The 15,102-nt window shown below is 66.7% G+C and overlaps 1 protein-coding gene across 2 annotated transcripts; it reads right to left on the bottom strand.

Annotated features, from left to right (window-relative positions):
• Positions 1-1,431: 1,431 nt before the first annotated feature.
• On the bottom strand, positions 1,432-14,736 carry KCNC3 (potassium voltage-gated channel subfamily C member 3). Of its 2 annotated transcripts, XM_029073038.2 has the most exons (5): positions 14,047-14,735; positions 8,504-9,518; positions 6,405-6,599; positions 4,971-5,111; positions 1,490-1,572 (listed from the first exon to the last, which is right to left on the bottom strand). In XM_029073038.2, the coding sequence occupies exons 1-4, from the start codon at positions 14,674-14,676 to the stop codon at positions 5,011-5,013; spliced, it is 1,941 nt and encodes a 646-aa protein (XP_028928871.1). In that variant the 5' UTR covers positions 14,677-14,735; the 3' UTR covers positions 1,490-1,572; positions 4,971-5,010. The 2 variants fall into 2 exon arrangements, with proteins under 2 accessions (XP_028928870.1, XP_028928871.1); XM_029073037.2 differs by lacking the exon at positions 4,971-5,111 and having other exon boundaries at positions 1,432-1,572; positions 14,047-14,736.
• Positions 14,737-15,102: the final 366 nt, after the last annotated feature.

Here is a 15,102-nt window from a genome sequence, read left to right as displayed (position 1 = left end):
CCCGGGTAGGTTTTCTTCCTTAACGGCAGCTCCGGGACATCCTTGGGATTCACATGCACATGCGGTGCTTCTGGGATCCGGTCCATGCGATCCCCTGGAGGGAGCCAGGGAAGGAAGGATCCGACCGCTCCCGATCCGGGCCCCTCGTCCCCTCCCCGTCCTCCTTCCCGTCCTCCTTCCCCGCGCCCCGCGGCAGAGCGAAGAGCCCCAGTTGTTGGTGGGGATGGATGGGTTTCCGATCGTTCGGTCCCAGAAACGTGCCCCCGTCGGAAGCGGGTCATTCCGGGGGTGGGGGGCGGGGGGGGGGGTGGTGGTGAGGGCCGGGGGGGCGGACGATCTACCTCTGTCGCAGATCCAGTGTGGGGCGATCCCAGCCAGGGGCGGGGGGGTAGGGGCAGGTGGGGATGGAGGAATCCAGTCCGAGGAGCCCTTGGCGGCGGGGGGTGGGGATGGGGGGGCGGGGGGCAGATCCGCTCCACCGTCCTCCGGACCGATGCAGAATTGGGTTCGTTTTGCTGGGGCCGCTGTCTCTACCGACCCGGCTCTGGGAGGCCGGGTCCCGTTTGGCTTGGTTTGGTGAGGTTTTGTTTTTTTCTATTTCCTTTAAAAAATAAAATCTGCGATGCTCCTCCTCCTCTTCCTCCTCCTGCTCCTCTTCCTCCTCCTCCTCCTCCCTTGGGGCTGGGGCGAAGGGAGCGGGTCAAGGAAAAAGGGGTCTGGGGAAGAGGTCTTCCCTCCCCGGCGCTGAATTTGGGGGCGGGGGGGGGGAAGGGAAGGGAAGGGGGGGTGTCGGGGGGGGGGGGAGGAAAATCATGCAGCCGGGGGCGGCTTTATTGCTCTTGCAGAGAATTTCGGGGGCCGATGAGGTGAGAGGGACGGGGGAGGGACATGCACAAACCAACGGGAAGGGGCCCGGGGCCCGGGGGGACGGGGGGAGGGGGTGGGGAAGGCGGGGGTGGGGAGGGGGGGCGCCCCGGAGGAGGCGGTGAGGGCCGGAGGGAGCCCCCAACCTGACTTGAGCGATCGACTATTTACAAGTATATGTGGGGCGGAAGAGGGACGGGGAGGACCGGGTGAGGGACAGAAGTAATTTGGGGGGCTGGGGGCGGGGGAGGGGGTGTGATATGGCTCGTGAAGTCCTGAGAAGGCATTGGGAGGGGGAAGGGTGCCAGTGGGGTGGGGGGGGGGAGGGGGCGGGCGAGGGACCCCCCACGACCCTTCCCGGGGGCCTGAGGGGGGGGCGGGGTCTCCGCTGCTGGCGTCGTCACGGAGGAGTTTCTGGATAACGTTTGCATATCGTTTGCATATTGTTCGTGCTCCTGACGCTTTTTTAAAAAAAGAACCAAAGTCCCCTCCCCTCTGGCTACCCCTTCCCCCCGTCTCCCCCTCCCCGCCCCCCTCGTCCCCCTCCTCCGTCCCCCCCCCCCCGGGCCGGCTAGAGGATGGAGGGCAGGGCGGGGGGCGCACGGCGGGTGGCCCGGGGGGAGCCCGGAGGAGTGACCAGGGGGGCCAGGCGCAAGGCCGCGCCGCTCAGCCCCGCTATGCTGCTGAGGCTCCGGGACTTCTCATAGCCTTGGAAGGAGGGACGGGGCCAAGGAGGAAAGGAGACGACAGAGAGCCGGCCGGAGACACAGAGAGAGAGAGAGACGTACGGACACAGAGAAGGCCGGGGAGAGGCCCAGAGGGAGGCCCAAAGAGACAGAGGAGGACAGAGACAGAGACAGACAGTCAGAGACAGAGGGAGGGGGGGAGAGACACAGCATTAGGAGGTGGAACGGGGAGGGGGCCGCCTCGTCCCGCTCGGTCCTGAGCCGCCCCCTCCCCGTCCCCCCCGTCCCCCCGGCCCTGGCTGTTCAGCGGGGGGGGGGGGGGGGGCGTCAAGGCGGGAGCCTCCGAGCCGAGCCGAGGTTCCGTCCGCCTTCCCCCAGCCCGGTCCGGGCCCGGGGGCGGATGATGTCTCGGGTGGGAAACAGCTAGGGGCCGGCGGAGGGGGATGGGGGCGGAGGGCGGGGGGCCGGTCGTCTCCCCAGCTCTACAGCCCGGGCACCCGGAGGGGTCGGGGGTGGTCGGGGCAGACCTCGGCCCCCCGTCCTCTTCCTCCGAGGCGCTCGAGCGGCGTGGCTCGGCGGAAAGGGCACGGCCTTGGGGGTCAGAGGTCGTGGGTTCTAGTGGCCACTCTGCCATTTATGAGCTGTGTGACTTTGGGCCTGTACCCGGGTTACCTCATCTCTAAAATGGGGGTGAAGAACGTCGGCCCCACCTGGGACGACCCGATGACCTCGCCGGCGCTTAGAACGGTGCTTGGCACGTAGGAAGCGCTTCACAAATTCCATCGTTACTATTTCTCCTAGACGGGGTGGAACCGGAGGAGGGAGGGAATGGAAGGGTGGGGGCAGGAAGGGGTTAGGGCCGGGGGGGGGGAGCGGAGGGGCGAGGAGGGGAGTCGGGGCACGGAGGGGAGGAGTGAGGGGACGAGCCGCGTCTGCGGGGAGTGGGGGGCCGGGGGCGAGAGGGGTGCGTGAAGGAGTGGGGCCCACTGGGGGAGCGAGTGGGGTGGACCGGGGGGGGGAGGAATCCCTCGGGGCTGGGGAAACAGACCAGTCAGCCCTCTGGGCATTGGGGAGGGCGAGGAAGAGGGGGCAGTGAAATGGGAGCCGGCGCAGAGGGCGAATACCAAGGGGTCACCCGGAGGGGACCGATGGAGCTCGGGGGTCCCAAGGGAGGTCGTCGAGTCAGACGCGGCAAGGGAGCGGGGAGAGTCACGGGGTCGGGGAAGGGGATGGGGGGGCGGGGCAAGGTTGGAGGGAGGTCAAGGAAGGAGGGAGTCCGAGGGAGGTTAAAGGGGAGGAAGGACGGGGCAAGGTCGGGGGTTCAGGTAAGGATGGGGCGGGGGTCTCAGGTCGTGGGGTTGGGAAGGAAGGAGCAAAAGGGAGGTTATGGAGTTGGGAGGTCAGTGGGTCAACCAACCTCTGGCTTTGGCCAGATTTGGACTGGTGGATGGAGTTGGGTGGGAGGTCAGGGGATTTCCCTCCAGCCCGGCGCCTTATGACTTCACGCGGCACCTCCCCTCGGGCTCCTCTACTACTTGCGCGATCCCTACCCACGATCGCTCTCCCGGAATGTGTGTGTGAGGGGGGAACGTCTGATCCTGGAGGGCTCCAGATTGGGGTTCGGGGAGTGGGGGGCCGGGGGGGGGCCTCTCCACAGACTCAGGATTCAGGCCTTGTAGCGGGGGCATATGCTGGAGGGGGAAGGTGAAGATGAAGGCGGAGGCTGGAGGGGCCGGGAGGCAGAGCGAATCGAGGGGGGAACTGGGAACACCTGGAAGTTTGGGAGAGCTTTGCCTAGTGGAAAGAGCCCGGGCCTGGAGACTTGGGTTCTAATCCCAGCTCCGCCACTTGCCTGCTGAGTGACATGGGGTAAGTCTCTGGATTCCTCTGGGCCTCAGTCTCCTCATCTGTAAAGTGGGGATCCAATACCCCCCGTCCCTTCTACTTGTGCCGTGAGCCCCCGTCTCGGAGGGGAACTGTGTCCGGGGCCCGATCATCTTGTATCTACCCCAGCGCCCAGTACAGTGCTCGGCATAGAGTAAGTGCTCAACAGATATCATTATCGTTATTATTTAGGAAGGGAGAAAGGGCAGAGGCCCAGGACGAGACTGAGTCCTGCCCGGGACTGAGCCTCTGACCTGCAGTTACCAAAGCTGAGAAGGTTCCAGATGGAGCTTGGGGAGGGGCTCTCATTCTCACCGACCTACCCCCGTGCTCGGTACAGTGTTCTGCCCAAGGGAGGCACTCAGTACATGCCACCGATTGATCTACAGCCTGCTTTGGGACCCAGCCAATGGCCCATTTCCTAGGGAGCCTGAGGCCTAAATTCTGTTCAGGGTTCTGCGGACCTTCGCTCAGCTGCAGGGTCGAAGAAAGCAAGTGTATCTGCAGACTAGGGTCAGGGAATGGCAAGTGGGGGGAGACCCCGGGGAGACCTAGATCCACCGCCCTCCCCACCGTCCAAGCGTGATTAAGGTCACACCTCCTCCGAGAGGCCTTGCCAGACCAATCCTTCTCTTCCCCGGCTCCCTCTCCCTTCCGCGTCGTCTACGCCCTTGGCTCCCGTGACCTCTGGGCATTCGCTATTCACCCCACCCTCAACCCTACAGAACTTGGGCCCTGTCCTGCCTTATGTACCTATCTTTAAATCACCTATCATAAATTCTTTACTTATATTATTATCCGTCTCCCCCTCTAGATGGTAAACTCATTACGGGCAGGGAACGTCTCTGCTAATTCTGCGGTAGCGTACTCTCCCAGGTGCTTAGAACGTTGCTCCGTACGTAGTAAGCGCTCAATAAATACCATCGATTGACCGAACGATCGATCTTCGGAGACCCGGATTTTCCCCCCAGGGCGTTCGGAGACGAGGGAAGGGGGCATGAAGAGACCGGGGGAGAGGTGGACCGGGGGGATCCGAAGGAGGGCGTGTAGGGGGCAGGGAGTATGTTCGGAGCGGGGAGCGAAGGAAGTGAGAGGGAGCATGGGAAGCCGAAGGAGTCTGAGGGAGTGTGGAGGAGGCGGTGAGGGAGGAGGGCATGTGTGGGACGGGGTGTGGCTTAAGCGCTTACTATGTGCCAAGCACCATACTAAGCGTTAGGGTAGACAGGAGATCATCAGAGGGGTCACGGTCCCCGTGGGAGCCAAGGGCACGTGAAGAGCCGAAGGGATAAGAGGGCGAAGGACAGCCGGGGAACGGAGAGGTTAGTGGGGGCCGGTGGGGCGGGCGGGAACGGAGGGTCTCCGTGCGGTCGGAGGAACAGAGAGAGAGGGAGGGAGGAGGGTGTGATTTGGGGGGGAGGGGCGGGGGGACGAGGAAGTGGGTGGAGACGAGGGTGTGGGGTGTCGGAGCCCCAGGGCCGGGGGCCGGGGGCCCCCAAGGGTCTCGGGGTGGGAAGGTGGGGCCCAGCCAGTACTCACCCAAGTCCCCTGGCAGAGGGGCGCGGGGAGGGGGGCTCCGCTACGGGCCGATCCAGGAGGCGGCGTTGGCGTTGAGGTCGGGCAGGAAGGCCACGCCGGGTTTGCGCCAGTTCTCGGGGGGTGGCGGGCAGGCACCGGCGGCTGGGGGTGGGGGTGAGGGGGTGGCGAGGGGGCCCGCGAGGGGGAAGGGGTGTGGAAGCGGGGGGTCAGAGGTAGGGGGCGGGGGCGAAAGTGGAATAAACAGAACAGAGGGGACTTGAGTGCCGACGGGAACCCGGTGGGCGTGGACGGGGAGGGCCGAGGCGGGACAGAAGGAGGAGGAGGAGGAGGAGGAGGAGGAGGCTGGCAAGACGAAGAGCGAGTGCGGGAGGCTTCATGGGGGGGGGGGCGGGCGGAGCAGGGTGTGAGGGGGGAGGGTCCTGGGGAGCAGGAAGCGAGAGAGAGAGCCGATGGGGAGGAGAAAGAAGGGGCTGCGGAAGGTGGAAAGGAATTGGGGATGGGAAGGGTGGGAGGTGGTGGGTGGGCTTGGGGCCCGGGGCGGGGTGGAGAGAGGGAAAAGGGGGAGAATTGGGCCTAGATCAGTTTTGAGAAGGAAGGGGAGTTGGAAGAGGCTGGGAGAGGAGGGGAGAAGGAAAGGAGAAGTCATTGGGTCAGAGCAGAACGGGGTCTGGGAGAAGGTCGAGGGAGAGGAAAGAAGGGAAGGGGGAGAGGGGGGAGCGGAGGCAGATCGAGGGTAACGGGAGGCTTCGTGGGAACCGGGGCGAAGGGGGTTATGAGAGAGGAGCTGGGGAGGGGGCTCGGGGGAGAAGTGGGGTGAGCGGGGGACGGAGGGAGGTGGCAGATAAGAGCCGGAGGGATTTGGAAGAGAGAAGTCGGGGAAGGTGGTGCCAGAAGAGAACTTGGACGAAGGGGGCGGGGGGGAGCTAGGGGAGGTGTGAGAATCGAGGTGGAGCGAGTTCCTGGGGGAGCTGTGGGGGGGGGGGGGGGGCGGCACGAAGAGGTCGAGTAGGGGGAAAGGAAGGGGAGCGATAGGGGAGCGAAACGAGAACCCTCAAGCCACCCCAGCCCCTCCCCAGAGGAGGCGGGAGGGGGTGCAGGGCCGGGAGGTAATCCCCTAGGAAGGGGGGGGGGGGAGTGTAAACCACTGCGAGGAGAGGGCCGTTCCCTCCGCCCCCGCCCCCTCCTCATTCTCTGATTTTTGCCCCGGACTTTGGCTCCCACCCGCTTCCGCCCCCTTCCCTCCCCGCCTCTCTCTAGAAACTCGTGCTCATGGACACCCTCTGTCTCTTCTTCCCTCCTTCTCTCTCTCTCTCTCTCTCTCCCCCCCTCTCCGTTTCGGTGTCCCTCTCTGGTCTCCCGCCCCCGCCCGCGTCTCGCCCCGGGGCTCCCGCCGTCGGGCAGGATCCCCGTCTCGGGTGGGAGGTTCCCCGCTACCTTTGCGGATGGTGCCGTCCGGGGAAGGCGCGTAGTCGCTGGCTGCCAGCAGGAAGCAGGCCCGGTCCCGGCTGTAACGCTCTCGGGAGCCCGGGGTGATGGGCGATTTCTCCTCCGGAGACAGGGCCTGGTCGATGGTGGGACAGTCCTCGTGGGCCAGGGCCGCGCTGGCGGCGTCCCCGTTCTGCTTCGAGTCTACGGGAGCGGAGGGAGGAAGTGGGGAGGGGGGACGGGAGAGAGACAGCAGAGAAAAAGAGGCAGAGATAGAGAGACACCGAGAGTTAGACAAAAAGACAGAGATAGAAGGTCGGAGAGAGGCGGAGGCGGGGACGGAGGGAGAGACAGAGACAGAGAGAGACGAGGAGGCAGAGACAGGCAGAGAGAGACGGACGGGCGGAGAGAGTGGAGAGATCACCCGGAGGTGGGAGAGTAGCACGGGGAGGAGGAGAGAGGACGAAGAACCAGAAATGTCCGGGCCTCGGGCCCCCCGCCAGGAGTGGGACGGGAGGCGGGCGAAGAGTCGGAGGGGGCTTCCTCGCCCCGCACCCCGCGCCTGAACACCGGGGTCTCCAAACGCTCGAAGGCTTCTCTCTCCCCTCCCCCCTCCACACCCCTCCGGCCAGGTGAGCCCCCAGTGGGGGAGATGCCCTGGGGAGGAAGGCTGGGCAGGGTTTGGGGGTCGGCGGGGAAGGGGGGGGGGAGGAAGAGGGGAGGGAGGGCACGGGAGGGAGTGGGAGGAGGGGAGGGGGAGGGGGCGGGAGGGGAGAGGGAAAAAAAAAAAGAGGGGGAGAGGAGGCGGAAAAGGAGAGGGGCTCGATGGGGACAGAGCGAGGAAGAGAGGAAGAGGAAAGAAGGGAAGAGGGAGAGGAGGGGGGGGAAGGGAGAAAGAGAGGAGGGGGAAGGGAAGAAGGGGACCCCACGGGCTCAGACTCCAGTTCACCGGTTATTTTTAATTTGCGTGAAACTGGGTCAGGAGCTGAGGGACGAGGCCGGGAGGGCCGGGAGGGGGGCGGGGGGGTGGGGGCGCACCGGCTCCGGGCCCCCCACCCTCACCCCCACCCTCCGCCGACCTACTTAAGGCTCGGGGGCGGGAGGCAGCGGCCAGCCTCCTCCCCCCCGCCCCGAAATCGGAGGAGCCGCCCTGCCCCCCGAGAACGAGGTCTCTGGCCCGGGGGCGGGGGGCAGGAGGAAGGACGGGGCAGGGCAGACCTCCAGCACTCGGGGCGACGGCCCCCCCCCCCCCCCGGGCCGCTCCCACGGAGGATACACGCACACCAACACAGCCAGCCTCGCAGGCGCCGGCCCGCGCCCCCGGAGACGCGCCGTATTTCACCTACACCTCTGCCAGGCGACACGCACACAACACACACACGCACAACACACGCCCGCACACGCCCACGCACCCGGAGTCGTGCCGTGCTTTCCATCCACCCAGCGGCGCCGGGAGCGGCGAGGCCCAGCGGCTGGAGCTCGGGGCCGGGAGGCGGGAGGGACCTGGGTTCGAAACCCCCCACCCCGCCCCGCCCCGCCAGGCCACCCCGGGCGGGTCCTCCCCTCACCCTTCAAATGGGGACGGAGACCGGGAGCCCCGCGTGGGGCAGGGACTGCGTCCCATCCCGTTAGCTCACTACGGACTCAGGGTTTGACCCGTAGCGTAAAAAGGAAACCCCCCCCCCCCCCACACACACACACACAGGCTAAGGATAATCATACTATCGGACTGAGCACGCATAGGCCCAAAGCCACAGAAAGGGGCCTTATTTCCGAGACGCACACACGCCCCCCACTCCCGGAGCCGCACCGTGGCTCGTGGTGGGCAGGGGATGTGTCCGTCTATCCTTACGGTGTACCCTCCCGAGGGTTTAGCGCAGTGCTCCGCACAGGGTAAGCGCTCCGATCGAATGAGTGGATCTGACCTACAGCCCCAGCGGGCGGCACACACACCCCCTTCCCACGCACATCCCTCTCCCCCCCTTTTCTACCCTTCCCTCCCAGGCCCTTGCGACCGGCTCCGGAGAGAAGGGCACCGCCCGGGTCCAGCGTGGGGTGACCCCGGTCCACCCCCCGCCCCAGGCCGTGCGTGCCCTGGGGCACCTCACCTGCCCTGTTGATCTCGATGACCTCCTCCTGCGCCAGGGGACAGGGCTCCCCCGGGGCGGGCATGGGCGGCATCCCCACCAGCCCGATGCCCCCCACGCCGCCCCCTCCTCCGCGGAGCAGGGAGGCGGCCGGGGCGGGCGGGGGCGGGGGCGGGGGCGGGTCGGGCTTGCAGTAGTTGGGAGAGCCGGGCTGCGGGGGCCGGGGGATGTGTTTGTTCTTCTTCTTGGGCAGCTTCTGCTTGGCCATGGCTAGGGAGTAGTACATGCCAAAGTTGTTGACGATGACGGGCACGGGCATGGCGATGGTGAGGACGCCCGCCAGCGCGCAGAGGGCCCCCACCAGCATGCCCGACCAGGTCTTGGGGTACATGTCCCCGTAGCCCAGGGTGGTCATGGTGACCACGGCCCACCAGAAGCCGATGGGGATGTTCTTGAAGTAGGTGTGGTTGGAGCCCAGGATGTCGTTCGGGTCGGCCCCGATGCGCTCGGCGTAGTAGATCATGGTGGCGAAGATGAGGACGCCCAGGGCCAGGAAGATGATGAGCAGCAGGAACTCGTTGGTGCTGGCCCGGAGCGTGTGGCCCAGCACGCGCAGCCCCACGAAGTGGCGCGTCAGCTTGAAGATGCGCAGGATGCGGACGAAGCGGACCACCCGCAGGAAGCCCAGCACGTCCTTGGCGGCCTTGGAGCTCAGCCCCGACAGGCCGACCTCCAGGTAGAAGGGCAGGATGGCCACGCAGTCGATGATGTTCAGGCTGCTCTTGAGGAACTCGGCCTTGTCCGGGCAGAAGGTGACGCGCATGAGGAACTCGAAGGTGAACCAGACCACGCAGACGCCCTCCACGTAGGTGAGGAAGGGCTCCGTCTCCACCTCCAGGTTGGTCACGTTCTCCGGCCCGCTAGGCGTCGACGACACCGACGTCTTGTTGCTGATGTGGATGAAGCTCTCGTGCGTCTCCAGGCAGAAGGTCGTGATGGAGATGAGGATGAAGAAGAGGGAGGCGAAGGCCACGTACTGCGGGGGGGAGGGGGGAGAGGACCGATTTAGTGAGGGAGGGGGGGAATCCTCGCTACCCACCGCCCACCCGTCCCACCCCCCCCGACCCTTCGGTCCTGTCCGGCGCCCTGCCCTCCGGCCCTCCCTCCGACCGCCCCCCCCCCCCCCCACTCCCGGCCCCTGCGGTAGATGCGACTCCCTTCCCTCTCGGAAGCTCCGACTGCCCTCCTTGAGCCTTTGCCCGGTTCTGGCAGTGCATTATCCAGGCCAGTGCCCCCGCCATCTGCTCCTCAGAACCGAGGGGCTAACCCTGTTGGCACGGCGAGCTTCGCTGGACCTGGGCTGAGGAGTGGACGGAGGGGGGAGGACGGACGACCGCCCGGCCCTTCTCTGGTCCCCGCAACCCTCGCTTGCAGATTAGAACAGAAGGCGCCCGGAGGGGGCGGTGGGGGAGAGGGGGGAAGAACTTTGTGCTTGACAAACTCGTGACACATGTGACCCTAAGGAGGTACAGTGGCTTTTTCCCGCCACCGTCTTCACACAGACACGCACCCGGCCCCCCCCCCCACACACACACGTGGCTTCGAATCCCGGCTCCGCCGCTTGGCAGCTGTGTGACTTTGGGCAGCTTCTCTGTGCCTCAGTGACCTCGGCTGCAAAATGGGACCTCCTCCGTGAGCCCCCCGTGGGACAACCCGGGACCCTCTCCGGCGCTTAGAACAGCGCTTTGCACAGAGTAAGCGCTTACCAGACGCCATCCTCCTCCTCCTCCTCATCCCCCCAGCTGCTTGCTGCCCGCCGGTGACTCCTTTCGACCCATCTCTCCTCTCTTGTCACTTTGGGAGGATGCAAGCGGACTAGGCCTCAGCCCCTGGAGGTTCATTTCGGAGCCCCCCAGGGCCTCGGGACCCCCCACCCTCCAGCTCTGGAGGCTCCGCGGGCCCCGCGTGGGGGTCCCTCCCAGACACTGTGACTGTGGGCAAGTCACTTCACTCCTCTGGGCCTCAGTTCCCTCATCTGTAAAATGGGGATGAAGACCCTGAGCCTCACGTGGGACCGCCCGATGACCCTGTCTCTCCCCCAGCGCTTAGAACAGTGCTCTGCACACAGTAAGGGCTTAGCAACGTTATCATACCGATGCATCACGGTGGGACGCCCCCGTGCAGGGCCCGACCTCGCACCCTAAGGCGTCGGGGCGCTCGGCTGTCTCTATCTTTGCGTCTCGCTACCTCCGCTTGGTGCCTGTCGGACTGCCCCCACCCCTGCTTTTAAATGATGATAACGTTGGTATTCGGAGGTCATGGGTTCGAATCCCGGCTCTGCCACCTGTCAGCCGTGGGACTGTGGGCAAGTCACTTCACTCCCCTGGGCCTCAGTTCCCTCATCTGTCAAATGGGGATGAAGACCGTGAGCCTCACGTGGGACAAGCCTGATGACCCTGGATCTCCCCCAGCGCTCTGCGCATAGGAAGCGCTTAACAAATCCCAACATTATTATTATTATTATTATTAAGCGCCGTCCTAAGCGCTGGGGGCGGACACACCGGGTGATCAGATTGTCCCACGTGGGCCTCGCAGCCTTATGTGACTGTGGGCAAGTCACTTCACTTCTCTGGGCCTCAGTTCCCTCCTCTGTAAAATGGGGATGAAGACTGTGAGCCTCACGTGGGACGCCCCTCTGACCCCGTATCCCCCGCCCGCCCCGCGCTTCCAACGGCGCTCTGCCCATCCCGGCTCTGCCCCTCGTCTGATGTGTGACCTTGGGCGAGCCCCTTCATTTCTCTGGGCCTCAGTCCCCTCATCTGTAAAATGGGGATGAAGACTGCGAGCCCCACGTGGGACAAACTGATTACCCCGTCTCGACTCCAACTCTTATCCTGTATCTCCCCCGGCGCTTCGAACAGTGCTCTGCACAGAGGGAGCGCTTAACAGATCCCAGCATTACTATTTCCAGTCACTGAGGCCCAGAGACGTTAAGTGACCAGATTGGGGGGGGAGGATGGATTCGAACCCAGGACCCCTGACTCCCCAGCCCGGGTTCTTTCCACCAGAACCCCGCTGCTTCTCTTTTTTTCGTCTGGGTGACCACCCTCTGCCCTCCATCCCCGTCCCCGGGCGCCTCTGCTTTCTCCGCAGTGCTTTGGGGAGGGTGAGGTGGGGGGGGGGGGGGCCCCACCGCAGTGCGCATGCGCCGGGCCCCTCTCTGCCCCTCCCCCCGCCTTCTCCCCTCTTTCCCCTCAGCCCGCCCCTCCCCCCGCCGCGCGCGCCTCCCCCCCCCCCCCCCGGCCTGGCGCGCGGCGGCTTCCCGCGCGCCCCCGGCGGAGGCTGCGGCACCGCAGTGGGGGCGGGGCCTGGGGAGGGGGCGGGGCCAGGACCGCGGACAGCGATCCGGGGGGGGGGGGCGCCCTTCCGCCGCAGTGCGCAGCCGCAGAGCCCGACGCCTCCAGGCCGGCGGGGGCGAGGGGGGAGGGGCGCGGGGCGGCTAACCCTTTCCCGCCCGAGCCGCAGTGCGCAGCCGCAGATCCGGCCTCGCGCGCGCGCGCGCGCGCGGGGGGGCGGCGGTTAACCCCTGCTTCCCCGAGGCCCGGCGGCCGCCGCAGTGCGCAGCCGTCAGATCGGACAGCTCCGCCGAAGCGGGGGCTTAACCCCTCCCGCGCCGCCTGCCTCCTCGCGGAAAGGGGGGCGGGGGGGGGGGGGTCCGGAGAAAAAAGCGGCCCAGACCCTTCACCCCGGGGGGCAGGCGGAACAATCTAGTCCAGGACGGGGGTCCTAGATCTCCGGGGAGGTGTTAGGAAAGTTTTAACAAATCTCCCTTCCCCTCCCGTTTTGCCCCCAGGTTCCTCTTAATCCCAAACTTCAGGGTCCTGCGTGCTCAAAATCTTCACCCCGAGCAGCAAGATTGCCAGCTGGATGCTCCGGGCATCGGCTCTTTTCTCTTCCGGACCGACTTCCCCCTTTCGAAAAGCTTCCCCGACCCCCTCCCCCCCCTTCCCCTGCGGAGTTAATCAAGGTCACCCGGCCGGTGAACGAGGGGTCGGTGGGCGACGGGCTGGGGGCTACACAGACCCGGGACGAGAACTGGACATTTGAGGGCTGGGGTCCTCCTCCCCCTCCGTTCATTCATGCATCCGTATTCCATCCTATCTGAGCCATTGCGCTCCCTCCCACTGTCCCGGGTCGGGGCCGGGGAGGGGGGGCTTCCCCGCCCCCCTCTCCCAATCTCGCACACTCAGCGCTTCTCGCCCCCGGGACGTCGAGACCAAACTTTACACCGAGTTTCGTTCCCCTTCCCGGATCCAAGAGAGGGCCCCGCCCCCCTCCCCCTGCCTCCTACCCTCTCTCGGGGTCCCTCTACTTTCCCCCCGATTGACCCCCTTCTCCATCCCGTCCTCCGGGGGCGAGGGAGGGGGGGGGGGATGCGGCAATGCGGTCTCCTGTCCTCCCCCCAAACCTCTCAGCCCCGGAACGCAGAAAAAGGGAGGAGGGACGGGGTGGGGAGGACGCCTTCCTTCTACCGCACCTTGATCGGCCGGGGGCGGGGGTGGGGGGCACGTAATAGACGCCGGGCCGGCCGCGTCCCTTCCCAATCTCTCCGGCCGAGGGTCTCTGCTGCCCCGGGGGTCTCCCTCCGACCACCCGGGCTTCCCCGGCCCTCTCACCGTTACCTCTGCCTCGGCCCTCCGGGCCCCCCGTTTTCTCTTCCTTTACTCCCCTTTCTCCCCGGGGTCCAGTTTGCAGTCATCTCCCACCCCGGGAGTGTCCATCAGCGGCTGGAGAGGTTGGGGGGGGGGGTGTCTCCCTCTCCCGCTTCTTCCCTGGGCCTTCCACACCTGCCTCCCCCCCACCTCCAGACAGACAGACGTACACACACACTTCCAGACCCGCCTCCCCCACCTCCAGATACAAACACATACCCAATTCCAGACCGGCCTCCCCCCCACCTCCAGATACACATACCCAATTCCAGACCGGCCTCCCCCCACGTCCAGAAACGCACCCATACCCAATTCCAGACCGGCCTCCCCGCACCTCCAGACACACACACGTACCCAATTCCAGACCGGCCTCCCCCCCACGTCCAGAAACGCACCCATACCCAATTCCAGACCGGCCTCCCCCCCCCCACCTCCAGATACACGTACCCAATTCCAGACCGGCCTCCCCCCACGTCCAGAAACGCACCCATACCCAATTCCAGTCCGGCCGCCCCGCACCTCCAGACACACACACGTACCCAATTCCAGACCGGCCTCCCCCGACCTCCAGACACACAGACATTCACACACAATTCCAGACCCGCCTCCCCCCACCTCCCCACACACACGCACACACACACACACCCCTTCCCATTCTCCCTCGGGTCTCGGGGGGGCTGACGACGACGACGACGACGATGATGATGATGATGATGATGGCATTCGTTAAGGGCTCACTCTGGAGCGAGCCCCGTTCTGGGCGGTCTGGAGCATGTGGAATCGAAGAGGGGGGTGTGTGTGGCGGGTCGGGGGGGGGGGGGGGGGGTGTGGGGGTCCCGCCGTCGGTCTTACCCGTGCGGCCCGCGACGAGTAGGGGTCCTCGAAGAGGGCCCAGACCCGGGGCTGCCAGCGGCGCCACCAGGTCCCGCTGGCCCCGGAGGCCCCTCCGCCGGCCTCCTGGAGGCAGAGGCGCTTGAGCTCCCCGCCGCCTCCTCCTCCTCCTCCTCCTCCTCCTCCTCCTCCGCCGCCGCCGTCGGGCCCCCCGAGCCCCCCGCCCCCCGCGCCCCCCAGCCCCGGGGGCTCGTCCTCGGGCGGCGGCGGCGGCTCGGGCGCCTCGAAGCTGTCCAGGGCCTCCTCGGCGTCGCGGTGCTGGCGGTAGGTCATCCAGCAGCAGGCCTCCACGTCGGTCTCGTCGATGCCCCAGAAGGCCAGCTCCTCCTCGAACAGCGGGCCGCACACGTCGGCCGGGCAGTGCAGCTTGCCCGTGCGATAGTAGTTGAGCACGTAGGCGAAGACCCCCGGGTGCCGGTCGAAGAAGAACTCGTCGACCCGCGGGTCGTAGTCGAAGTTGCCGGGGGCGTCGGGCTCGGTGAGGCCGGCCAGGCGGGTGCCCGGCAGGGTCCGCAGCGTCGACCGGTAGGTCTCATGCCGGACCCCGCCGACGTTGATGACGATCTTCTCGCTGTCCCCGTGGCGCCCCATGGCCGGCCCCCCCGGGCATGGCGCGCGTCCCGCCGGCGGGGGAGAGGACGGGGCTCCGGGGGGCGGCGGGGAGGCCGGGGGCGGGCTCGGCCCCGGGCCCTGGCCCCGGCCCCGGCCCTGGCACGGCCCCGGCCCTCGCCCCTGGCCCTGCTGCTGCTGCTGCTGCTGCTGCTGCTGCTGCTGCTGCTGCTCCTCCTCCTCCTCCTCCTCCTCTCGCTCCTCTCGCTCCTCTCGCTCCTCTCGCTGCTCTCGCTGCTGCTGCTGCTGCTGAAGCTGCTGTTTGGCCGCCTTGCGCCCGCGGAAAGAGGACACGCAGACTGAGCTCAGCATTGGAGGGGGCCGGGGGGTGGGGGGGAGGGGGAGGGGAGGAGGGAGGGGGGCGGGACCTGCGGGCCGAGGGGCGCCGAGGGGCGGGGGGGAGGGAGG

This window comes from Ornithorhynchus anatinus, chromosome 10, assembly GCF_004115215.2.
Source record: "Ornithorhynchus anatinus isolate Pmale09 chromosome 10, mOrnAna1.pri.v4, whole genome shotgun sequence".
NCBI lineage: Eukaryota > Metazoa > Chordata > Mammalia > Monotremata > Ornithorhynchidae > Ornithorhynchus > Ornithorhynchus anatinus.
The sequence above is the reverse complement of the archived record's forward strand: the minus strand, read 5'-3'. Positions and strand labels throughout refer to the sequence as shown.